Source organism: Mus musculus, chromosome 9 (genome assembly GCF_000001635.26).
Source record: "Mus musculus strain C57BL/6J chromosome 9, GRCm38.p6 C57BL/6J".
Taxonomy (NCBI): domain Eukaryota; kingdom Metazoa; phylum Chordata; class Mammalia; order Rodentia; family Muridae; genus Mus; species Mus musculus.
In genome coordinates, this window is record NC_000075.6 from 109764360 (window position 1) to 109791275 (window position 26916).

The following is a 26916-nucleotide window of genomic DNA, read 5'->3' on the forward strand; positions in this document are numbered from 1 at the left end:
CTTTTAGGCTATAAGCTCAATTAACTTTAATTTTCTATGTTACAGTTTTTCAAGACAGGGTTTCTGTGCGTACATATATGACCATTAAACACATGTGCTGTGCCTGTCACTGGAACTATCATAATAAAATGGCTATAACCTACTGACTGCCTGCTACAACAGACTCTGTAGTTTATGGACAACAAAAATACATTTCTCACAGTCTAGAGGCTAGGAAGTAAAAAATTTGGGTGTACATAGCCCTGACTGTCCTGGAACTCCCTCTGAAAACCAGGCTGGCATGTATCCAGTTCTAGCTGACTCTGTCTCCCAAGAGGTGGGATTAAAGGTGTACTCTGCCACCACGTCTATTAACAATTATTTTTCTCTTTGCTTTTCTTTTTTTAAAAAAGATTTTTATGTGTGTTCCTGTTTTGCCTATATGTATATCTGTGTGAAAGGTAACATATCCTCTGGAATGGATTACAAACAATTATTAGCTGCTGTCAGTGTGCCAGCAATTGAATCCAGGCCCTCTGGAGGAGCAGCCAGTTGTCTTCACTACTAAGCCATCTCCCCAGCCCATATGCCCTTGACATAAAAAGTGCTTTGAGAGAAAAAAAGAAGTCAAAAATTCAAAAGAGAACAGTGAGAAGTGTATGTGAAGGTTTAAAAGATGAAGGGGGAAGGGGAAAGTTTTTTTTATATTTTCTTTATTTACATTTCAAATGTTAACCCCTTTCCTAGTTTTCCTCTCTAAAATCCCTTATACCCTCCCCCATCCCCCTGATCCCCAACCCACCCATTTCCACTTCCTGGTCCTGGCATTTCCCCTATACTGGGGCATAGAACCTTCACAGGACCAAGGGCCTCTCCTTCCATTGATGACCAACTAGGCCATCCTCAGCTACATATGCAGCTAGAGACATGAGTCCCACAGTGTGTTTTCTTTGGTTGCTGGTTTAGTCCCAGGGAGCTCTGGGGATATTGGTTAGTTCATATTGTTGTTCTTCCTATGGGGCTGCAAACCCCTTCAGCTCCTTGGATCCTTTCTCTAAGTCCTTCATTGGGGATCCTGTGCTCTGTCCAATGCATGACTATGTGCATCCATTTCTGTATTTGTCAGGCACTGGCAGAGCCTCTTAGCAGACAGCTTTATCAGGCTCCTGTCAGCAAGCACTTGTTGGCATCCACAAGAGTGTCTGGGTTTGGTTGTTGTATGGATCTCCAGGTGGGACAGCCTCTGGATGGTCATTCCATCAGTCTCTGTTCCATACTTTGTAACTTCTTCCATGGGTATTTTGTTCCCCCTTCTAAGAATGATCAAAGTATCTACACTTTAGTCTTCCTCCTTTTTGAGTTTCATGTGTTTTGCAAATTGTATCTTGAATATTGAAAAGGAGAAATTTATATTCTCAAAAAAAGCCTATTTTTTAATTTGACACATAAATTCTGCAGTGATAAGCTGCCCACATGGCCTGCTCATCTGGTTCAACTCTATAGCAATGAAATGACAGATGTCACACCCAATTTCAGAAATAGGTTTTCATGATGTAGCCCTGGATGGCCTGGAACTAGCTCTGTAGACCAGGCTGCCATCAGAACTCAGATCTCCCACCTGCCTGTGCCTCCCCAGTGTCAGGATGAAAGGTGTGCACCATCACATTTGGCCTCTTCACTGCTTAGCAACACTGAAATCACCAGCCTGGGCTTGCAAATAGACCTTTATTATCATTGAGGAAGAGGACACACAAACTGCTAAGTTTTCAAGAGCAGATATTCAAGGCATATGCCATCAGAAACCAGGTGTCATGACCATCTATCATCAACTGAATTATGCTCACATCATCACATAGCGTTTTGTTAATGAAGCTGCCAACGATAAAAAAAAAAAACAACAACAAAACGTCAGTACTCAAACGGGTGTGCTTCTTATCAACTATAGTTAAAAAATGGTCTTTTCATCACAGTCCTGAGTCTGTTTAAAACTTTTAAATACTTATTTGTCACTAGCTAGAGAGATGGCTGATTGCACTTTCAGAGGTCCTGAGTTCAATTCCCAGCAACCACACATTGGCTCACAACCATCTGTAATGCCATCTGATGCCCACTGCAATGTACTCATATACATAAAATAAACAAATAAAAATATACTTAGTTGTCATGTATGTAAGTGTATGTGTGCACTCGTGTGTGTGTGTGTGTGTGTGTGTGTGTGTGTGTGTACTCAAGAATGTGTGTGCCTGTATGTGTAGGTATGTGCCTGTTTGTACCTGAGTGGGTACTTGCCTATGTACACTTGCCAGTGTGTGTACATATATGAAAATATACATATGTATGTGCCTGTTCACCTGACTACGTGGGTTTGTTTGCCTATGTGTGCCTGCACGTATGTTCCGTAGTACATGCATATGCTCCGATGCATGGAGTTCATAGACAATAACTTGTGGAAATCAGTTCTCTCCTTTCACCAAGCATATTCCAGAAACTGAAATTATCTGGCTTGGTGGCATTGCCTAAACTGCAGAGCCATCTCAGGTTAATTTTGAGTAACTGTGCACATTGGCAAAGGACAACTATCATCCATAGCATGAGTTCCAATCCCAGCCCCCTGCAATGGACCTCTGCCCCATTTCTCAATTCTCAGTTGTTCAGTACATTTCCTAGCTTAAGAACAGAGAGAGCAGCATGGTGTGATGCCAGGGACCTATAAATCACGTCAACTTGGGAGCTGAGGCCAGGGAATTGGCAGAGTATGAGGGAGTTTGAGGTTAGTCTAGGTTACATAGTGAGACCTTGTCTCAGAAAAAAATCCAAAGATTTTCTTTAAAATTTTTATTTTAAAATTGAAGTTTGTTTGCTTAGCCAAACTTGGTCCACTCAGAGTGAATATAGCAATGCATATTCACTAGGGAGTGTGGAGATGGTGGGGCACATGTCAGTCATTTCATTATTTACTACTGAGGGAAACATCTACTGGATCACTCAGGAGCTCATAACTGTCAGGCTGCCCTGGGCAATGACACATCCTCCTAACTGTGACCTAGCAAAAACCTGTCGTCCACGCCCTTATTCTGCTTTACACTGAGGTGGTAAAAATGGCATCTCCCTATCTCCCTCCACCTGGCATGCAGTGGACACAGCAAAACTCCCTGAATTTTTGGGGTAAAGTTCATTATCAGAGTTCATCCTTTACATGTGGAAGACCCTAGATTCACTCCCTGAGGACTAGAAAGACAAAATATCTCCCCAAATTGGTAATTGTACAATGAGTCAAAAGCAGTTCAAGCCCAAACACATTAAGCTCCAACCATTTACACTAGTTTCACCAAAAACAAGTTTCTAATAATTAAACAAGAAATGTGAAAGCAGATGGAAATTCCACCTGATCATCTATAGAATGATCAGGTGGCTACCCTATACAGTTTTGGCTACCCTTAACTGTATAGCAAGTTTCAGTCCAGTCTGGGGGTATACAAGATGTCTCAAAACAACAACATATATGCACATGCTCAAACACACACACACACACACACACACACACACACACACACATTTTATATAGCCATAACTTTTTGAGCAAAACAACAAAACTGAAGCTATCTCAGTATCAGAATTTAAAATATATCACAACAAGCTGATGTGATCAAAACCGAATGAATGATCATGTCATCAAACATATATATCAGATCCTAGGAGAAGAACTGCACTTTTATCATTTGTTCATTTTTTTTTAAGGACAAGTAATAGGCTCTCCAATAAATGTTGTCAGGAAGATTCAAAGACCACCACATTCTTATACCTCCCACTACTCAATAATTCAATAATCAACTCATAACACATTGAAGGAAAGACTAGATCTGAGACTAGAAAATCACTAAGAGAATCTGTAGAAAAAGCTCCATGACTTTGGTCTAGGCAGGAGTTCTTGGCCAGGAACTCCCAAGTACCAGCAACCAAAGCAAGAATTGATAAATGAGACTGAATCAAACTACAAAGTCTCCACAGCACAGTGGAGGAAACAAACAAACAAACACACCAAAATGTACCAAACAACCACCACCAATCAAGAAAACTAAGAGAATCCTCACAGAGTGTGAAAAAAATTGAAGTAAGTTTTCAATTGTGTAGCCCAGATTAGCATTAAATTTGAATGTAGCATGGGCTAGCCCCAAACTTGAGGTAATTCTTCTGCCTTAGTTTCCAGCAGGCTGGAATTATAGCTCTGTGCCACAATGTTCAGAGGAAGAAATATCTTTAAGTCATGCATGTAACTTAAATTATATTGCTAACTTTTCATGTGCTATTGACCCTTGTTAAAAAGGGATCCTGGGCAAACAACTTTAATCCCAGCACTCTGAGGGGAGAGACAGATGGATCTCAAAGGTAGAGTTCATAGCCAGCCTGATTCCAAGACTTCATATGCTACACAGAGCAATCCTGCAAGAGCGGAGACTCATATTTTTTCTCTTCTTTTGTGTTTTGTTTTGTTTGGTTTTGGTTTTGGTTTTGGTTTTGGTTTTGGTTTTGGTGTTTTGGTTTTGGTGTTTTGGTTTTGGTGTTTTGGTTTTGGTGTTTTGGTTTTGGTTTTTGTTTTGGTTTTGGTGTTTTGGTTTTGGGTTTGGGTTTGGGTTTGGGTTTGGGTTTGGGTTTGGTTTTGGGTTTGGTTTTGGGTTTGGTTTTGGGTTTGGTTTTGGGTTTTGTTTTGTTTTGTTTTGTTTTGTTTGGAGATGGGGTCAGGGTGTCTTGCTAACAGGCAATCAGCATTTGCTTCAGCATCCTGGATGCAGGGTTTGGGGCCTGTACCACCACACCATGATCACTGAAAATAACTCAGATGAAGGCAAGTAAACATCAAAGGAAAATTAGCCAAATGGAGATGATGACCGCTCACTGATGAAGGAACCCAAGAGGGGGCTGCTCTCAGGAGAACCCATCCTGCCATTAAAGACAAGATATGAGGAAGCAGTCCCCCACTTCTTCTGTGGGCCTGAGACTGTTGACATAACTGTTTGTGCCGAGATCCCAAGAACTAGCAATTCTTTCTTTTCCCTCCCTCCCTTCTTTCCTAATACATAATCTCTCTCTATAGCCCTGGCTGTCCTGGGACTCACTATGTAGACCAGGCTGGCCTCGAACTGACAAGATAGCCACATGACTCTGCTTCCTGGGTGCTGGGATGACAGGCCTGTGTTATGCTTAGCCATTTACTATTTTTGTTTGTTTATGATGGTTTTGCAATGAACCCAACCTGGCCAACAAACTTCCTAAATAGCAGAAGGTGACCTTGAACTCCTGGATCCTCCTGACTCTACTCCTTAAATATTAGACATTTACAGCACAATGTCTGTTCTGTGTGATGCTGGAGATCATAAATTTAGTCATATATTTTATAGAAAGTTCATTTCTTTTTTAAAAATTCAGTTTTACACAGAAGTATTTAACATGTTTAACTCTACTTTCTTTTTAAAATTTCAATTAGATATTTTCTTTATTTACATTTCAAACTTTACTTTCACTGCATTGGTGTGAAGGTGTCAGTCAGATCCCCTGGAACTGGAGTTACAAACAGGTGTGAGCTGCCATGTGGATGCTGGGGATGGAACCCAAGTCCACTGGAAGAGCAGCCAGTTCTCTTAACTGCTGAGCCATCTCTCCAGCCCCAAAAATATTTTACAATTAATGTCCAGTTTAAGTCAAGAAGCAGAGCTTACCCTCTCGGTGACAGATGTCTCCTGTTTTTCAGTCGATAACACTTCCTGAGCAGCAGGCTTCTCTCCTCCCATGCATATACATCCAAAGAGCCATCATTACAGGTGACGATGACATGAACGGGGTCCTTCAAAGAACACCCAAATGTAAGTAGACTGGAGTCAATGTCACATCAAAAGACAGGGAGAGGGCCTAGGAGGTGGCTCATCAGGTAAAGGCACTTGCTGAGCAAGTCTGTTGCTCTGAGCCCATGTAAAGAGAAAAAGAAAGAGACTGACACCAGGAAGTCGGCCTGTGAACTCTGCAAGTGCTCACACACAGACAAATGCATAAGTGCACATCCCAACAGTATGAAGTTTAAAAAATGTAAATCTATTTAAAAAAAAAAAAAACCCACTGGAGAGGAAAAATTCCAAACATACCACAGAGAGTCTCACGATCGTTTCTGAGAAGTACTGAAAGGTCTGCAGACGGTGACCATTATTGGTAAAGAGCAAGAGAGAGAATTCAGTTGAACAAACAATCGTGTCCTTATCACTGACTCCAAACCAGTTCAGGCTTTCCGTGTAATATGGCAACAAAAAGCCTGCTATCGAATTTCCTGCTCCAAACAAGCACAAAATACAAAAGCAATTTTTACACTCATTTAAGTAGGAGAAAAATCATTAATGCTTGCTGAAAAGCATATCCCTCATTCCTTGGCATGCTAGTCTAAAAGAGACAATGAAAACAGTCCACTGGCCTGACAATTCCATGTCCTGACAAGTCCATGACCATGGCCACAGAAAGGCAGGCTATGACACAGAGATAATGTGGACAGTCAGTAGCTCAAACATTGGAAAGACAACTGTACTGGGAAAGGAGAGTAGAACCCAGGCACTAGCCCATGACAGAAATGGAAACATGTCTGCCTGAGAAATCTGTAGTTTGCTAGAATGGTGACCATCAAACAGACACAAGTTCACATCTGGGCAAGCTTCCTGCTCCCTTTACAAAAACATCATGTGGAGCATCATCATACGGTGATCCACAATCCAGCACAGTCCCGTGCATCTCCAAGTTCAACTCAAGTCCGGCCTGGTCTACAGAACAAGTTCCAGGTTAGCCATGGCTACATAGAGAGACCCTGTCTTCAAATACTGAAAATACAAAACAACAAGCATTTATAGCTTACACTTAGGGGAGACAGAGAAATTGTAATTTCTTTTAAAAATTGTTTTACATTATTATATTTGTGTAGGTATTCATGCCAGAGGCACACATGTAGGGATCAGGGAACAACTTGAGGGATTTTGATCTGTTCTCCATCATGTGGTACCCCAGGAATTGAACTAGGTTGTCTGGCTTGGTAGGTAAGTGTTTCTATCTTCTAAGCCAGTCCTTCTCAACATTTCTAAGGCTTTTTATTGAACTGTAATACAGATCTCATGTGGCATTGGGGGGGGGGGGAGGCTCCTGCCCAACCATAAAGTTACTTTCATGGCTATTTCATAATAGTAATATTGCTATGGTTATCAATTGTGATTTAAGTATTTTTGAAAATAGAAGTTTGTCATAGAGGTCATGACCCATAGGTACAAAACAAGTGGTATAAGCCATTTTTCCACTCCATCTTATAATTATTTATTGCTTGTCATGTGGGTTTTTTTTTCCTTTTGAAATAAAATCTCACTATGCATAATGAGCTAACCGAGTACTCACTAAATATATCAGGCTGGCCTGGAACCCAGAGAGATCTGCCTGTGTCTCCTCTGAATGCTGGGATTAAAGGTGTGCACTACCATGCTTGGCCTTTTATAAATTTATCAGTGTGTGTGTGTGTGTGTGTGTGTATACACGTGTACATGTCTGTGTCAGTGTATGTTTGCATGTGCACATGCTAAACCATCTTCGCAGCTCCATCTTTCCGTTTGTGAGACTGCAGCCTCTAGGACTCAGTTTTCCTGACTCAGTCTCCTGATTTGGGGCATGTGCCATCATGTCTGGCTTGAGAACTTTCTAAGGTTTACCTTTAACAATAATTTTGTTCCCAAACTCTTCCAGCTTCATATCATATGTTTCAAACTTTGTGATTTTGGAGCAACCACTTCTGGACATCAGGGTTAGCCTGTCTTCCCTTCTTGGGGTCCAGAAGGCTTCTTGACATAAGGAAATTTCCAGAAGGGTAGACACAGGGGCAGAGAATTCTGATGTCCTCAGTAGGCTGCTCATGTAAAACACCTGCAGAGAGTATTGCTCAGGGGAGTCAATGAAGAGTAAATCTCTGCAGCCTGGTACATGCACACTCCACATGAGGGGCTTTCAAAATAAACCCCAGAATGGCCGCATCTGTTCTTCACCCAGGACAGGGTGGAGCAGTCATTGTTCCCACTCAGGGTCCGAATAACTCACCCTCTTCCTGCCCCTCCCATCACATTCAGAGACAGAATGGAGTGCCTGACTCAGGTCAAAAGGCACATCGGTCATCCTACTGCAATGGACACATCCAGCAGAGCTTGGTTAAGTACATTTTCCCTGTGCAGAGGACCAGTCCAGGGTTATCCTGGACATTTTCTTTAAATGAGGAATTGAGACTGTTATATTGTAACCTAGACTGCTTTGAAAGTATGTCAACCTATAAAACCAAATAAATATGCTTGGGCCCTAAGAAGTACCTGGCCTCTGAGCAGACCATCGCTCTCACAGTACCTGGGAACCAGGCATCAGAGAGCTGGCAGTTAAGAGAGAAGGCAGTATATAAAGCATTGGGTAGGGTAGCACTTATCTGAAATGCATGTCAGCCAGTGATCTAAAATTGCTTTGCGTTCAGGGCCAGTGAAGGTGTCTGGGAACTGTTATTTCACCTCATCCTTTGGCTGAGCCACATTTCAAGGACACTTCACTAATAGACATCTGCCATTGTGACTTGTCAGGTTACTACTCCCAAGCACATTATTATTATTTTCTGACTCTCAGATGACTTTTCTTATGATGGAGCTTAGAGGGGGCGGGGGTGGTATGCCCGGATATCCCTGAAGGCTCAACCTTCCCACTGTCTCCCATCTTCACCCTGGAGTTGCTAAAACAGACCTACCTTTGGCAAAATATATGGCTGTTTCTTACTCAGTAAGACCCATTTCTTCTGAGGAGAGCAGTAGATTTCATCAATATCACATGGCAATACATTGACTGTGGAAATGAGGTGTAAATCTGGAATTCTAAAGATGTACAGGTTACCCAAGATATCGCCTGCCTGAAATCAGAGCAGTGGCACCTGGTCAGTGAGGAAAAGTTAAGTATGGAGGAAGCAGTGTTATCTGCTCAGAGATACACCACTGTGTCTTCAAGTCCTGTAACAAGACTGAAAGCTGTGACCAGCCTGCCTCACAGAGTGTCTACACTGATCCATGGAATAAGATTCTCTAGACCTGGGGGGATGACTCAGTAAGTAACTATGGGGGGAGAGAGAGAGAGAGAGAGAGAGAGAGAGAGAGAGAGAGAGAGAGAAGAGACACAGAAAGAGACAGAATGAGACAGAGACACAGAGAGAGAGACAGAGGGTGAGAAAGTGTGTTCGTGTGGTCTGTGTGTGTTTGTGTTGTAGAGCATTGGGCTATACACAGACAGCCTGGTTTCCAGGCTAGCTGAGAAATCCATCTAGGTTTCCATCTAGCTGAGGCTAGATGTTGAACCCCAGGACCCAATGGTAATAATTCACCTACATAGGATGGAAGGAGTTCTCTCATGCTCCTGGAACTCTGGCTCCTGTTGAAGTTACCGACCCCTCAGCCCCCACAAGAGTAGCATGGTTAGTAGTCACATAGGCAATGTCCCAAGCTTCTGACCTTCAGGCTAGACTCCTCCCCAGTTACCTAGCAACAGTAAAGATAACAGCATACCATAAGAGGGGCTGCTTGGCCCCACCTTGCTCTCTTACTCCTTTTACTCCCCTTACACTCTTTTTTTTTTTTTTTTTTTTTTTTTTTGGTTTTGGTTTTGGTTTTGGGTTTGGGTTTTTTTTTTTTCCGAAACAGGGTTTCTCTGTGTAACTGGAACTCACTCTGTAGATCAGGCTGGCTTCAAACTCAGAAATCCACCTGCCTCTGCCTCCCAAGTGCTGGGATTAAAGGCGTGCACCACCACACCAGGCTTCCTTACACTCTCCTTACTTTCTCCTCTTCTCTCCTCACCTCTCTCCTCACTCCTCTCACTTTCTTCCCCTCTCTCCCTCTTACTCTCTAGCCTTTCTTCTCTCTCTCCCTTTCCCCTTTCTCTCCTCTTGGCCATGGCCGGTTTCTCTCTCCATTTCCACCTTTTCTCTTTCCCCCTGCGTGATAACACTAAAGCTCTAAAACCATAGACTGTCTCTGTTCATCAAGGCCTGCTGCACTTACTCTTGCCTGTGTGGGAACCTCTCTCCGGAGCCCCTGGTATTGGGGGCTGCCCCTTGTCCATACCTCCTCGAGTGGGGTCAGTGGCTTAAATCCCACCTAGGACTGAGTGGAAAGCCTCCGGCATTCTTCCCACATCTGCCTGCCCAGAGCACAGGAGGAACTCTGGCCGGATGTGGGCTATCCTCCCTCCCCTCTTCTTCCCCATACCCCTTTTAGTTCCCACAGATGGTAGCAAGAAGATGGTTCCATCCATGTAAGACAGAACCAGCTAAAAAAGACGCACACACAGACACACATCAGAACTCCAAATTTCTGGATACCGTGAGTAATCTAGTTCAAAACTAGGCTTCTCTCTCTCTCTCTCTCTCTCTCTCTCTCTCTCTCTCTCTCTCTATCTCTCTCTCTCAATCTCTCTCTCTCAATCTCTCTCTCTCAATCTCTCTCTCTCAATCTCTCTCTCTCAATCTCTCTCTCTCAATCTCTCTCTCTCAATCTCCCCCCCCCCCCACCACAGTGTTCCTGGTCAGCTTCCTCCTGTCTCTCTCACAGGTTTCAGCTGCAAGTAGCCTGCTCTCCAGGCTCTGCAGCCCCTTGGCTTTGATCTGTGAATATACAAATATCTCTGCTCTGCAGCTGCACCTGCCCTAACTCTCTGCCTCCTCAAACAGCAGTGTTGCTCTGAGCTCTGTCCCTCCCTCCTCACCACAGCATCCCAAGAGTGCGGCCCACACCAAGGGAGCGACCGCTGGCCCCCGCCCCAGGGAAAGGAGTCCCAGAATGGACTGCGGACCAACGGACAAAGCGCCAGGGTGGGCTGTGGGCGGGCAGACAAGGCGGGCTGCCAGAACGGGCAGGTGGAGGCAAAAGAGCCACGGTGGGCAGTGGGCAGCAATGTAATGGCGGGCGGAGGTGATGGCACCACCCTGGTGGCCGGACAGCCAACTTGGCTAAAAAGCCTTCCACTCAACCCTCTATGTTAAACTTTCACCTTCTGCTTAACAAAAACAAAAACAAAAGGGGAAGTTAACCACAGGGTACAATGTACCCCCCCCCCATCCAACTAAGCCCAGGAAAACTGCACCCAAAGCTGTGCTCCCCCTACAGAAACACCTAAATCGTGCTTTTCAACCCAAAACTTTCTTGCTTCTTTATCTAAATGTTTATTTTCTCTCTAGTATTCATGATACATGCCCAAAAAATTCTTTCAACTTGTTTAAACTTTCCTTTGAGGTTCAAAAGTCATCCAATCCTTAATTAACACCCAGTTTCCTTTTACAAACAAACTGTTAACTGCCTACCCCAGATACACAATCAACATGATATTTTCTTCCTCAGCCATCAAAACAGACCATGGTGTGCTCTTATGCAAACCATTACAGGTATAACTTTTGCTATTCACCCTATGCAGATATCCCCTGCGGTGTTCTTCTCCTCTGTTACAATTACTCTACAGGTCTATCTCCACACAGTGCCTGCTGTCACAAGTCCACCTGAGACAGCTCCATCTCCTGAGACCTACAGACAAAAGCTGCCTTCCTCCAAGAACCTCATCTGACTGAAGACTCCCAAGACACACACTAAATCCTACAAAAGACAGACTTGGGACCTTCCAGCTACAGATGAACTCTCTTGCCAAAGCCAAATGGCTGCTGAACTTGGGGAAAATTACATGATAGTGAGGAAAACATAATGTCTATCTAGATTAATTAATTGATGTTCAAAACTGATGTTATTAGCCTCAAATTGTACTACCCATGGAAAAATTAATTGATCGTACAATCTCTTACCTTCTCAACACTTACCTTAACTCTTACTACTGTGGCTTTGTTGTGCTACTTCTCTAGGCTATATGTTTTCTTCTGATACTTCCACTCCACCCTAAATTTTCACAACTAATGACACAGTCACACAGTGTCACACACACCCCGTTTTCTTATAAAAACAGACGGGATACTTGTGGGGCATTGGGCTATGCACAGACGGCCTGGTTTCCAGTTGAAGCTAGATGTTAAGCCCCAGGACCCGGTGGTGATAATTCACCTACATAGGATGGAAGGAGTTCTCTCATACTCCTGGAACTCTGGCTCCTGTTGAAGTTACCACCCCTCAGCCCCTACAAGAGAAGCATGGTTGGTAGTCACATAGTCACATAGGCAATGTCCCAAGCTTCTAACCTTCAGGCTAGACTCCTCCCCAGTTACCTAGCAACAGCAAAGATAACAGCATACCATAAGAGGGGCTGCTTAGCCCTACCTCACTCTTACTCCTCTTACTCCCCTTACACTCTTACTTTCTCCTCTCCTCTCCTCTCATCTCACTCTCTTCCATTCTCTCCCTCTTACTCTCTAGCCTTTCTTCTCTCTCTCTCTCTCTCTCTCTCTCTCTCTCTCTCTCTCTCTCTCTCTCTCTCTCCCACTTCTCTCCTCTTGGCCATAACCGGTCTCTCTCTCTTTCTACTTTCTCTCTTTCCCCCTGCCTCTCTACACTTAAGCTCTAAAATCATAGACTGTCTCTGCTCATCAAGGCCCACTGCACATACTCTTGCCTGAGTGGGAACCTCTTTCCCTCAGCTCTCTCTCCTATAACCCCTGGGCAACAGGGTATCACCCCTGGGCCCCTGGTCTGGAGCTGCCCCTGGTCCACCCCCTGTCGAATGGGGTCAGAGCCTTAGATGCCCACCCAGGGTCGAATGGAAAGCATCTGGCAGCCCTCCCACACCTGCCTGCCCAGAGCATAAGAGGAACTCTGGCTGGACATGGGCAATTCTCCCTCCCCCTTATTTCCTCTAACCCCCCCCCCGTTAGTTCCCACATTGTATGTGTGTGTGTGTGTGTGTGTTGTTTTGGGGGGGTTGTGGGTGTGCATGCGTGTGTGTGCTTGTGCACTTGTGTATTTGTGTGTATGTGTGTAGTTTCAATCCCAGGGGCTCCAATGGCTTTTTTTGGCCTCCAAGCCTGCTCATGATACATAGACATACATGCAGGCAAAATATTCAAACACAAATAATTTTTTCCTTTTGAGTTTTTTTCAGATAGGATTTCTCTGTGTAGCCCTAGCTATCCTGGAACTTACTCTGTAGACCAAGCTGGCCTTAAACTCAAGAGAGTCACCTGCCTCTGTGACATTCACCACCATGCCATGCAGGTTTAAGTAACTTTTGTAGGGCATGGTAGCATATGTCTTTAATTCCTACACTCAGAAGGCAGATGTAGTCTAATCTTGGTGAGTTAGACTAACCTAGTCTACACAGTGAGTTCTAGGCCAGCCAGGAGTACATAATGAGACTCTGTCGCAAACACATGTGGTAGAGTATACGCAAAGATTTTCCAAGCCCTAAATCACTCCTCCCCAGGACTCACTGGGACATCAACATTATCCTTTTTTTCTTAATATGTGATAAAATTTTCAATTTTCTCTCTATTGTCCCTACCCAAATTTACAGATTCAGAAATAACAATTCAAAGACAAGATGTAAAATCACTAAAAAAAAAATTGTGTGTATTTGTGTGCATGTTATATGTATATTTATGCATGTGTATGTAGATTACATATCTGGGCATACACTGAAACCAGTCAAGAATGCCAGGAAAAAAAAAAAAAGAATGCCAGGTACCCTGTTAGATCACTCTTCTCCTGATTTCCTGCGAGAATCTCTTATTGAACCTGGAGCTAGGCTGGCTTGGCTACCAGCAGTCTAGTCCCAGTGACCCTTGTGTTCCCTTCCCCAACAACCAGGGTTAAAGGCACATTTAGCCACATCCCACTTTTTATGTGAGTGTCAGGGATTTGAACTCAGTTCTCTGTGCTTGCACAGAAAACACTGCTACCCACTGAGGCGTCTCTCCCCAGATCCCAGGAAAGAATTTTAAAATGATATTTTTAAGAGAATGGCTTAAGGAAATGTACATGAAATAGGTCAAAGGATAAAGGATAGCCATATTTATGGTATATTGTGATGGACTCTCAGTGTTTGCAGAGACAAACTCCAAGATGGCAAGTTAAGATTCTGGAAATCAGTCTGGCGGTTCCTCAGAAAATTGGACATAGTACTACCGGAGGATCCAGCAATACCTCTCCTGGGCATATATCCAGAAGAAGCCCCAACTGGTAAGAAGGACACATGCTCCACTATGTTCATAGCAGCCTTATTTATAATAGCCAGAAACTGGAAAGAACCCAGATGCCCCTCAACAGAGGAATGGATACAGAAAATGTGGTACATCTACACAATGGAGTACTACTCAGCTATTAAAAAGAATGAATTTATGAAATTCCTAGCCAAATGGATGGACCTGGAGAGCATCATCCTGAGTGAGGTAACACAATCACAAAGGAACTCACACAATATGTACTCACTGATAAGTGGATACTAGCCCAAAACCTAGGATACCCACGATATAAGATACAATTTCCTAAACACATGAAACTCAAGAAAAATGAAGACTGAAGTGTGGACACTATGCCCCTCCTTAGAAGTGGGAACAAAACACCCATGGAAGGAGTTACAGAAACAAAGTTTGGAGCTGAGATGAAAGGATGGACCATGTAGAGACTTCCATATCCAGGGATCCACCCCATAATCAGCATCCAAACGCTGACACCATTGCATATACTAGCAAGATTTTATCGAAAGGACCCAGATGTAGCTGTCTCTTGTGAGACTATGCCGGGGCCTAGCAAACACAGAAGTGGATGCTCACAGTCAGCTAATGGATGGATCACAGGGCTCCCAATGGAGGAGCTAGAGAAAGTACCCAAGGAGCTAAAGGGATCTTCAACCCTATAGGTGGAACAACATTATGAACTAACCAGTACCCCTGAGCTCTTGACTCTAGCTGCATATGTATCAAAAGATGGCCTAGTCGGCCATCACTGGAAAGAGAGGCCCATTGGACACGCAGACTTTGTGTGCCCCGGTACAGGGGAACGCCAGGGCCAAAGGGGGGGAGTGGGTGGGTAGGGGAGTGGGGGTGGGTGGGTAAGGGGGACTTTTGGTATAGCATTGGAAATGTAAATGAGCTAAATACCTAATAAAAAATGGAAAAAAAAAAAAAAAAAAAAAAAGATTTGACAGTAATGGGACCTCAAATTGGCAAGTGTTTTGCTCTGTGTGAGTATTCCAGATGAGGTGGTCACTTACCAAGACAATCGGGTCATCCTTGGTAATGACAGCTTTCAGTGATTTGCATGGAGATTCCAGGATGTTAGTCGCCAGAGCTTCCCTGTTGTGACAGTCCCACAGTTTGATAGTTGATTGAATATCTACAGTGACTGCAATGTGCATCTCAGGGAGGGTAGTCAACAGCTTGATACTTGCCGGCTGTTCTGGGCTTACCCAGGTTATAACGCTCTGGGGAACAAGAGCATCATCATGTCTCACCAACTCCAGCTCAGCTGCTTTCACCCACCAGCTTTATTTGGAAGCCTCGTCCAGACTGGAACCCTTTCTTACTTACAAGGAAAGAATATGAATGTTTGAGCTGGAGAGATGGCTCAGCGGGTAAGAGCACTGACTGCTCTTCCAAAGGTCATCAGTTCAAATCCCAGCAACCACATAGTGGTTCACAAGCACAAGCAATATTTGACAACCTCTTCTTGCGAGTCTGAAGACAGCTACACTGTACTTATATGTAATAATAAGTAAATCTTTGGGCCACAGCAAGCAGCAAGCAGGGTTTGATGGAGCAGAGATGACCAGAGTGAGCAGGGCTGACTAGAGCGAGCAGGGTTGACTATAGAGAGCAAAGGCCCTAAAATTCAATTACCAACAACCACATGAAGGCTCACAACCATCTATATACCTACAGTGTACTTATATACAAAATAAATAAATCTTTAAACAAAAATATGGAAGTTCTAAGCATCCCTCCCTGGGCATGGTAGCACAGGCCTAGAATCCCAGCCCAGAGAGGGAGAGGCAGAAAAGTCACTAGCAGCTTGAGGCCAGTTGGGACTACATTACAAGACTATCTCAAAAAGAAAAAGAAACCCAGGGCTGGAGAGATGGCTCTGCAGTTAAGACCACCAGATGTTCTTAACCAAAGGATCTGGGTTCAGTTCCCAGCACACACATGGTAGCTCACGGTTGTCTGTAACTCCCATTCCAGGGGATCTGATTCCTTCACATGGACATACATGCAGACCCAATACCTATGTACATAAAAATAAAAAGAAACACAAAGAAGAAAACAAACATCTAGATGATTTGGGACAGGAGTGGACAGGAAAATAGGACACATGCATTATGCTCAGAGGTGATCACACAGTTACTATACAGACAAGAAAGAAGCAGATGGCTGCTAAGATGGCTCAGCAGGCAAGGGCACCTGTCACTAAACCTGATGACAGAAGTTCAATACCCAAGAACCACATGGAAGTGAAGACAACTCCCACAAACACGCATGAAGAACAATCAGCAGCCCTGTGCTCAAACCCATTTCACCTTTTCCTAACATGCAAGCAGGGAGGATGTCCCTATGGTCACTTCTTGTCAGGCTAGGTTTGGTTTTGGGTTTTGTTTTGGTTTGGTTTTGGTTGGCTGGTTTTTGGTTTTTGAGACAGGGTCACTCGGTCACTCTATACTCCTAGCTCTCCTGGAACTTACTATGTAAACCAGGCTGGCTTCAAACTCACCTGCCCCTGGCTCCTGAGTGCTGGAGTTAAAAGCTTGAGCCACCACTTCTAGCAGTATTAAGTTTTACAACACATGAAACAAAGATGTTCACAATGAATCAATTCCAAAACTGGTTACTGTATCATCCGTTCTTACACACTGCAAATGAGAAAAACAGGTTTCTCTTCCAGGCTTTCCTTTTGCTTAAAAAAAAATTCAAGAAGCAGGAGAGATGGCTCAGTGTTTGAGAACACTGGCCGCTCTTCCAAAGGTCCTGAGCTCAATTCCCAGTAACCACATGCTGATTCACAACCATCTATAATGGGATTTGATCCCATCTTTAGGCATGCAGGTGTACATGCAGACAGAGCAAATAAAATAAATAAGTCTTTTTAAAAACAATCACACACACACACACACACACACACACACACACACACACTCCACCAGCAGCACAATTGATGACAAAAAGCGAAAAGCATAATTAATTACACTAAAATATCTGAGGCAGCAATCAATATAGATTTTTAAAACTCTATCCTCATTTGCATGAAAATTATCAATAACATCTCCTTGCCTCTAAATGTAATCTTCCCTTTGAGTCAATCTCTCACTAAAATGTGACTCCTGCATTGACTCCCTTGAAAGGCAACCTGTTGAAGACCTTATTACCATGTAGCACATGACTCAGTCTCATGAGGTTGAGGTCCTGCTCCACTCCTGGCTCCCTCTGCCAGGTAGGATGATGATGCACCACTGGATCCTGCCTAGCACTTAGGAGGCAGAGGTAGGAGGATCCCCATGAGTCCACAGCCAGCCTGAACTCTAGGATAGCCTGATATCATCCAAAACAGCCTCCTCCCACCCACCTGCCAAAAACAAACAAAAACCAAAAACTCCCCCAAAACCTCCAACAACAGAATCATCCTGTTCACTGTGTTACGTTTCCAGTTTGCTTGTGGGAGGCAATGTTTATAAACATTGAGACCCTAACAAAATAAAAGCCCTTTTCTTGGGTTTGTTGGGTCAATCCTTCAGTTCCAGCACTCAGGAGGCAGAGGCAGACAGATCTGTTAAGATGGAGTTTAGCCTGGACTACATAGTTCCAGGCCAAATAGGAATAAAGGGGTAAGACCTTCTCCCAGACAAACAGAACCAAGCAACCTCAAGAATGGATTTATGTTCACTCCATTAGGCTCTTTGACGCTTTCCACTCTGGAAATCAGTCTGGCGGTTCTTCAGAAAAGTGGACATAGTACTACCAGGAGATCCAGCAATTTCTCTCCTGGGAATATACCCAGACGATGTTCCAACATGTAATAAGGACACATGCTCCATTATGTTCATAGCAGCCTTATTTATCATAGCCAGAAGCTGAAAAAAACCCAGATGTCCCTCAACAGAGGAATGGATACAGAAAATGTGATACATTTACACAATGGAGTACTACTCAGCTATTACAAACAACGAGCTCATGAAATTCTTAGGCAAATGGATACATCTGGAGGATATCATCCTGAGTGAGGTAACCCAGTCACAAAAGAACACACATGGTATGTACTCACTGATAAGTGCATATTAGCCCAGAAACTTAGAATTTCCAGGATACAATTTGCAAAACACATAAAACTCAATAATAAGGAAGACCAAAGTATGGCTGCTTCATCCCTCCTTAGAATAGGGAACAAAATACCCATGGAAGGAGTTACAGAGACAAAGTTCAGAGCTAAGACAGAAGGAAAGACCATCTGGGGACTGCCCCACCCGGGGATCTATCCCATATACAACCACCAAACTCAGACATTATTGCATATGCCAGAAAGATTTTACTGACAGGACCCTGACATAGCTCTCTCTTATGAGGCTATGCCAATGCCTGGCAAATATAGAAGTGGATGCTCACAGTCATCTATTGGATGGAATGCAGGGCCCCTAATGAAGGAGCTAGAGAAAGTACCCAAGGAGCTAAAGGGGACTTTAACCCTATAGGAGGAACAACGATATGAACTAACCAGTACCCCCAGAGCTGTGTCTCTAGTTGCATATGTAGCAGAGGATGGCCTAGTCGGCCATCAATGGGAGGAGAGGCCCTTGGTATTGTGAAGATCATATGCCCCAGTAGAGTGGAATGCCAGGGCCAGGAAGCAGGAGTGGGTGGGTTGGGGAGCAGGGCAGGGGGAGGGTATAGGGGGCTTTCGGGATAGTATTTGAAATGTAAATGAAGAAAACATCTAATAAAAAAAAGACCTTCTCCCACACGAACAGAACCAACCAATATCAAGAATGGATTACTGTTCCCAAATTAGGCTCTATTACATTTTTTTTTAAAGTTGAGAGAACGATAGATAATCAAGACACACATTGAGGTTCCAGCATTCACCCGGATCTTTCCTACAATGGCTCAGCAGCTGGCCATCTCAGGAGTCAGAGTACACAGGAGAAAAAAACTCTTGCATAAACCAGCAGGGAGTGCACAGTGGTTATCTGGTATCATAACGCTGAGACAGCCAGGAGTAATGTCTTCAAGAACCACAAACATGGCCAATCCTGTGTTCTTTCCCACTGGTATTAGGGCCCCCAACATCCCTCTCCCAGGGCATCATATGGGCTCCTAGCACTCAGAAAACCATAGAGAACAGAGATTATCTACCTGCAACCAGATCAAGCAATGCTGCCACAGCTCTAGCCATAATTCCTACCCTAAATCAAACAGCTCAGGAAGGTTCCAGGAGAACTATGCTCAGTGTAAGACACACCCATTATGTTTAGCTCCTGGAGTAGGTACCCCAAATCCTGGTAGACACTATCAAAGAAAGAAGAGTTCAGGGCACACTCTCCCTACTACCACATGTGGTGAATTGAGGGAGGGCATCACCCCCACATCCATGGCAGCAGATTGTCTCTTAGCACATCTGTAGAATCTTTCCCTAATCAATATTCAATAGGGGAGGATTAAGTCCACTCTAGGTAATGCTGCAGCCAGGCTAGTGGTCCTGGGTGGTATAAGAAAGCTAACTGAGCAAGTCATGGAGAGCGAGCCATAAAGAATTATCAACCCTCCATGGACTCTGCTTCAATTTCTGCCTCAGCCTCCTCTGATGGATTTTAACTTGTGAGTCCTTCCCTCCAACTTACTTTTTTGGCCATAGCCTTTCAACATAGCAACAGAGAGCCCACTAACACACAAATTTGTAACCAACCTGTATTATGTGGTAATTGTTAGTTCTCAAGACTCTCCAAATATCCAGAAATGAGATCAAGCTGGGTTATGAGATTTCTGACAGAGAAAAGTCATTATTCCTCAGGAACTTCTGAAACCATTTCCCATCTGCCAAAAGATAACTTTAACCGTGTTTTTGCTACTGTCATAGTGTTACAATGTACTCTCTTTATTTACTAGATCCTAGATACATTCTTCAACAAAGGAACACAGATTGTCTAACTCAGATATACTTAATACATACTGGCTTTCAATCTGACAGAAATCTGCTAAATGTAATGTTAAATGTTTTAGCTTACTATAATAGACAGAGACTCCCAAATCCTGACAGTGAACCCCTCACCACCCAAGGTCTCTGAGTGATATGGAACAGTGACAAGACTGCCTAGATTGTGGTATGACAACAACTGAGAATCACTGCTCCATTGCCGGCCTGATGCCAGGGCTTGGCCTACACTGTGGACAAACAGAGGATACCCAGATAGTTAAATGTCTAATATTGACTACAACAAGTGAGTCACTTCTCCCATGCCCCTCCCCCACAGGAAAAAGCCTCTCATCTTCTGGGCCTGATGGCCAGACTACCTCTGCCAGAGTCAAGATGGAACTGTCCACTGCAGGTCCCACCAGATGGATGACTCTATTGTCTCCAAGGGAAACAACTGAACTGACAAGGTAACTAAAGTTGTGGCCCTTAGGGGCCTAGACTTGTCTCGCCCACCACAGAACATTCTTACCCTCCTCCAAGATCATTACTTCCTGGACATCCCCCCCTCATAAATAACACTAACTTGCAATTTCTTTTTTCTTCTGCTTCAGATCCTGACCTCGGCCTACCAACTCCTTAATGTCACACAACCTGGCCACTTTAAAGATTGCTGGCTATGTGTACCCCCTGGAATTAACTCACAATTGCCAGTTACATCTTTTCTGATGACTCTGTCAAGTAAACTTACATCACCTTGTACCAGCTGCCCCTACTATGATGTTGCTACAAAGCCATACCTTTTCTCTATCATTCTTATCTATAGACTTAAGGTGCTTTTCATGATAAACTATATAATCAACTATCATATTCACATGGTTAAATCTTCAAGGTTCCTTTACTTGTCTTTTAAATGTAAAGTTAAAATGTGTTTCATCATGCTAAATTCATATATATATATATATATATATATATATATACATGAATATATATATATATATATATATATATATATATATATTCAGTCTCCCAGATAAAAGGAAAAAGCCCTTAATACTTCTGTTCCATGAAAGGATTTTGTCTTCCCTAAATTCATCTTAAAGTGTGTTCCTGCTGTTAACAGATTTGTCTCATTTGTAAACTTATGAACTCCAGAAAAACCCACTCAGATTCAACTCTCATGGCCCACACAGACTCTATCTAGAAAAATACACCTGCCAATCAATAGCCTACGTTCCTACCTGTTGTCTATTCCAGAGGTTGGGATTCCTCTCTGTTCCCTGGGATTGGGACTCCTCTCACCCCAACCACCAAGACCTAAAGGTTTCTAATGTACACCTGAGAACATTCCTTTTTCTCCCAAAAGCTCTTGACTTTATTCTCTTCCTTAAATATACATAAGTGTTCCAGCACCTTGCTATGTCCAGGTGTTTACTCAAAATCTACATCCAGGACAGCTCCAGAGAAGCAACCCAGATGTGTCAGCAGCTGCTCTCACAGACACGGATGCTCCTACTGGACCTGCTCCTTCCTACCCACAGATGGTCCCACAGATCCTGCACAGGAAGGAAAAAAAAAAAAAAAAAAACGACTCTCCTAAGACTGGATCAACACCACCTTCTTCAGTTTCCCAGACATGTTACCCCAAAGTCAGCAGGAAGCAGCTAAAGATCACAAGGACTCTATTCCTGCTTCACCATCGCAGGAATACTTTCTACTTTCTCCTTTTTAAAATTAAACCAAAATGGACAAATGTTAGCATTCGTTCTGGGCACCACCCAACAGTTACCTGGCAACAGCCAGGTAGGCCTGGCTTGCTATAAAAGGGGCTGTTTGGTCCATGCTCCCTGTCTCTGACCTTTCTGTCTGAATCTTTTCTCTCCCTAACCCATTTTTCCCTCTTTCCCCTTACCTCTCCCTCTCCACATTTTCTAATCTGCATCTCCTTTACTCTCAGCATTTCTCCCTTTCCATCTTTCTCTGCTCTACTCCCTTCTCAACTCTACTTCCAATGCCCTAAAAAAACTCTATTCTACACTATACCCATCATATGTCTGGTACCTCAGGGGAAGAGATGCCTCACCATGGACCTTTCAACTGAAGCCCCGTACAACCTCACAATACTCTACTCTACAAAACATTTCCTGGTCTTAAACATACAACACAGTCTACTTTCTCTGTTTGCTTTGGACACTTCTCGACCTCTCTGGTCATTCTCTCATATCTGCAATAAAAATCTTAATCATATTAAGGAACAGTAATGTCAGCAGTTTCTTTACTGTACATCCACAAATAGGGTGAGAAAAATCAAAGCATTTCCAACAAAATCAGGAACAAGACAAGTATATCCACACTTTCTACTCTCATTCAATTCGGTTTTGTTTTAGCTAAAACAATGAAACAAGAGAAGCAAAGAAAAGTGGCCAAGAGGAAAGAGAAGCCAGCATTTCCTCATTTGCAGGCACTATGAGCCTGTATTAGAGATCCTAAGACTCCTCTGAAAACTCTTAGAACTGATAAACTTCCAGAAAATTGACAGGCTGCAACGTTAACATGGAAAAAATCACCACCCTTCCTATAGAGTAATAAACAAAGTAAAGAAGGATCAGGGAAGCCTTCTGATTCAAAGTAGCCTCGACCACCACCCTGAAGGGGCCTGGTGAACAGGGTATATGCTTTTGATTCCAAGCAGGCATAGTTTGGCAGATCACAAATTTCAAGGCCAGCCTGATCTACAGAGCAAGTTTCTACCAAGGCTCTTACACAGTGAAACACTGTTCCAAACCAAAAAATAAAACAAAACAAAACAAAACAAAAACAAACAAAACACCACCAACAAACAAACCCTGGAGTAAGGGGCCAGAGAGATTGTTCAGCAGTTCAGAGAAATAACGTTCTTGCAGAGAACCCTAGTTGGGTTACCTAAGCCTACACAACACCTCACAGCCTCTGGCTTTTGCCAGCTGGCACCAACCATAAACTAACACAGGCACGCACACACACACACACACACACACACACACACACACACACACACATATATATATATATATATATATATATATATATAATCAAAAATATATCTTTAAAAAGAATACCTAGGAGAAAATCCAACCTTGGATGAAAATCTCTATGATGAAAACTTTGAAACGCTGACAGGCCCTGCACAGATGGCTTAGCAGAGGACCCGAGTTCAGTGCCCGCAGCCCCAGTGCCCACAGCTTATAATCATCTGAAACTACACTTTTTAAGGGACCTGACACCCTCTTGTGACCTCAACAAACAGCAGATACAGATGGATTACATATACATATATGCACAGAAAACATACATATACAATAAACCTTTTTTAAAAAAAAAGTAAGAAGAGGGAAAATCGGGTGTGGTAGTGCAAATCTTTGGCCAAAGCACATGGGAAGCCAGGGTAGGTGGATCTATCAGGGGACTTCGGGACAACCAGTTCTGTACAGGGGGATCCTGTCTCATCACCACCAGCAACAAAAAGATGAAATTAGAATTCATATGAGGGTAACATTTGCAACTCATCGACCAGACTCACCTTGTGAACATCCCAGGTGGAAATCGTGTTCTTGGAATTCACCATACAGACAACAGACTTGTCTTGTCCCTTTCTTGTTATGCCACACCCTGAGATATAACATGCATAGCCACAAGGTCCTGCAAGGAAACCCCAACAATATATGGGCAGCAGACAGTTGAGGGACAACTCAACCTGAAGGAGGTATGGTTCATTTCCCTCTACTTTGTAGAAGGCTTGGGAAAAGCTGTGGAAAGGATGAAGTGAGAGGCAATCAAGCACACTGCAGGCTGGACATTAGTTCAGAAACATTTACTCTTTAATATGTTTTTATAGATACAAAATGGGTCTGGGGCCTGGAGCTGTGACTCCTGGGCAGAGTTCTCGGTTGTATTCTGAAAGGCCAATAAGCTGGAACTCACTACTAATTTGGAGGCAGAAAAGTCCGAAGTGCATTGGTGTGTGTTACATGAAGGGTTTGAGGTCTACTGGTAGTACATGAGATCCTGTCGAAAGAAAGAAAGAAAGAAAGAGAGAGAGAGAGAGAGAGAGAGAGAGAGAGAGAGAGGAAGGAAGGAAGGAAGGAAGGAAGGAAGGAAGGAAAGAAAGAAAGAAAGAAAGAAAGAAAGAAAGAAAGAAAGAAAGAAAGAAAGAAAGAAAGAAAGGGAGAGAGAGAGAGAGAGAGAGAGAGAGAAAAGAAAACAAAAAGAAGGACAAATCATGTATCATTCCTACTGAAGGCAAGCAGAAGATCTTGAATTTGCTGCCAGCCTAGTCTACAGATGAAGTTCCAGGCTAGCCATGGCTATAGAGTGAGGCCTTATCTCAAAACAAATGGAAAAGGTAAGATTCTTCCCTTCAAGAAAACAGATTCCACAAAGTCATCTTCTCTCTCTCTCTCTCTCTCTCTCTCACACACACACACACACACACACACACACACACACAAACACACTCCCATGTATACACATCATATACAGACATACTGAAAATAATAAATGTAAAAAACTTAAAAGAACCTCTCCATCAGAAAACAGTTTAGAGGAAGTTATTTGAAAAAGATAAACACTAAAGCCTATTTGGTAATTTCCCAGTAAATCCACTCTATACTGTGGGAAGAGTATGAAGCACTCAGGGAAAGGGAATGATAGGGCTGGTTTTAAGATATTGACCACTCAGCAGATCACAGATTGGCTCCATAGCTAGGCTAGCACAGCAGCCCTATTAAACTACAATTCCCTTCCTCTTATTAAATGAGAATATAGGACTGCACAGACTGGGAAAAACCAAGTGGGGAGTCTCTTCTAAAGTATCCAAGCCCATACCATATTGCAAAGGAATTTCCTTGTAAGTGAAATCTCGTGGATTTGCCCGGGTCTTGGAGTGTTCTTGCCACGTTCGGTAAACGAAGAACTGCTTCCATGTCTCTTTGTCCTGGAGCTGTAGGGTGACCATGTCACAGAAAAGCCATCTCTTCTGACACAACTTCCTGCAATACACAGTTGCAATCCCATCAGACTGACCCCAGTCACCTCCCTTAGAGCCACTGTTACAGTGAGCAAACTTTTATTCACTAACCATCCTCACGCAGCAGAGGTCCAGGCCCAGAATCAGAGGCCTCTTCTTCCCTCAGCCCCATCTTGTCCCCTCTTCCCATCCCACCCTGCCCCTCTCCTTACCTCCACAGGACATCACTGCTTGCAAGTGCATTCCAGTTCTATGGGAGAGAAAAGAATCCTTAAACCAACAACTCCCTCCCTCTCCTGTTCTCAATTTGTTCTGGGCTGGGCCTACACAGGTTAATCAAACAGTCCTAGCCCTGCAGGCTGAGCCAGCCTGGGTAGACCTACCCCAGCAAACACAAGTCACCTTCTGAGGGCTCAGAGGACGGAGGGCCAGGCTCAAAAGTCTGACAAGGAATATCAAGGATGTCACATATTAGCAACACATCTCCACGGGGCAGCCTGTTCCATTCATTTAGTAGAATTTTGTTATCACTGTTACTGTTCTGAGATAGGGTGTCTAGTCGCCTGGGCTGGTTTTAAATTCTTGTGATTGAGTCTGACCCTAACTCATGATCACCTTGCTTCCACCTCACAAGTGCTTCAAATCCAGTCCTGCACCACCACTCCTGCCTTATTTACTTGGATTTGAGGTCTTCAGAGTGGATAATGCTAACCCATGAGCCCTAGATGTATCTGTTTGCTATTCTGTAGGATGGAGCTCCTGTTGGTCAAGAGAAGCAGCTGAGTCTCCAAGACACTAATGTGTCAGAGCTGAGTAGACAGGTCTGAATAAGGTAAGTTTAAGGAGAAAGGAAGGGAAGGATTGAAAAAAGGATTGAAGGAAGGAAGGAAGGAAGGAAGGAAGGAAGGAAGGAAGGAAGGAAGGAAGGAAGGAAGGACAGAAGGAAGCCAGGCTGTGTGAGTGTGGTGCTGGGGTAGCCGAGACTCCAAGACTGAGTGGGAAAGGCCAAAGGGGCCTTATGTAGAATGCACAGAATGGAGGAGTTCAGCCATGGAGCTTTTACCTTGTTCACTTGGGCAACCTGTAGCAAACTGTAGGCATCCAGATAGGAGAAGATTTTCATCAACGGCAAACTAGGCAAATGGGTCTCCATATTCAGTGGCCTAAGTCCACACTGACTCTTCTTTCTCCTCCCAGCTTGCTCTGATTTTAAAGACTCGGCCAAAGATTTCACAGGATTGCCAACCACAGCTCATCAGGATTTGACTGGAGCAAGCTGCAGCTGTGTAGACGCTCAGCCTGACTCCCCTTCCCCTCTCACTGGTGCCAGATGCACTCAGCTGAGAGTGCTCACACCTTAAAACTGCACAGTGATTTTCATTGTGTAGATGAGCTCAACAACCCCTTCTTTGCACTGTGGAGACCAAAAGCACATGATCTGGGGCGGCCCTGATTGATGATGTACTTGTCAGAACTTTCTAGAAAATACCAAATGACACACTAATTGTCAACAGGTTCAATTGCTTATGTGAAGTCCATTAGGTTTCTCCAAATTCCTGGTGTAGGGAAACTGGTTTCCATGTTCATGTCTACCTTGAGAACTGAGTTAGATCTGCAAGACCCACCTCTCTGTGCCTGCACAGCCTCTGAGATCATGTGCTTGTGTACTTAGCTTTCTAGTAGAAAGAGACAATCAGAGAAGACACCTGACGTTTGCTGCTGGTCTCTGTGCACACACAGGCATGTGCACTCGTGCATATAAGCACTTTTACATGTACAGCACATGATTTCCAGGCCAGCCTAGGCTAA

At 43.7% G+C, this 26916-nt stretch overlaps 1 protein-coding gene and 1 long non-coding RNA gene across 6 annotated transcripts; one reads left to right on the forward strand and one right to left on the reverse strand.

Annotated features, from left to right (window-relative positions):
• Window positions 1-1617: 1617 nt before the first annotated feature.
• Window positions 1618-26301, reverse strand: Fbxw27 (F-box and WD-40 domain protein 27). 4 transcript variants are annotated; one of them, XM_003084806.4, is made up of 10 exons: window positions 26171-26301; window positions 25320-25357; window positions 24966-25129; window positions 23662-23780; window positions 15205-15414; window positions 8765-8923; window positions 7701-7911; window positions 6114-6292; window positions 5694-5818; window positions 1618-1684 (listed from the first exon to the last, which is right to left on the reverse strand). In XM_003084806.4, exons 1-10 carry the CDS (start codon window positions 26258-26260, stop codon window positions 1618-1620), a joined length of 1362 nt encoding a protein of 453 aa, XP_003084854.1. In that variant the 5' UTR covers window positions 26261-26301. The 4 variants fall into 4 exon arrangements, with proteins under 4 accessions (XP_003084854.1, NP_001289932.1, XP_001481072.1 ...); NM_001303003.1 differs by lacking the exon at window positions 1618-1684 and adding an exon at window positions 1686-1851 and having other exon boundaries at window positions 26171-26291; XM_001481022.5 differs by lacking the exons at window positions 1618-1684; window positions 6114-6292; window positions 7701-7911; window positions 8765-8923 and adding an exon at window positions 1686-1851 and having other exon boundaries at window positions 26171-26299.
• On the forward strand, window positions 8654-12052 carry Gm40579. 2 transcript variants are annotated; one of them, XR_003948250.1, is made up of 4 exons: window positions 8654-9114; window positions 10281-10385; window positions 10614-10938; window positions 11400-12052. It is a non-coding gene; the product is annotated as a predicted gene, 40579 (long non-coding RNA). The 2 variants fall into 2 exon arrangements; XR_003948249.1 differs by lacking the exon at window positions 8654-9114 and having other exon boundaries at window positions 10241-10385.
• Window positions 26302-26916: the final 615 nt, after the last annotated feature.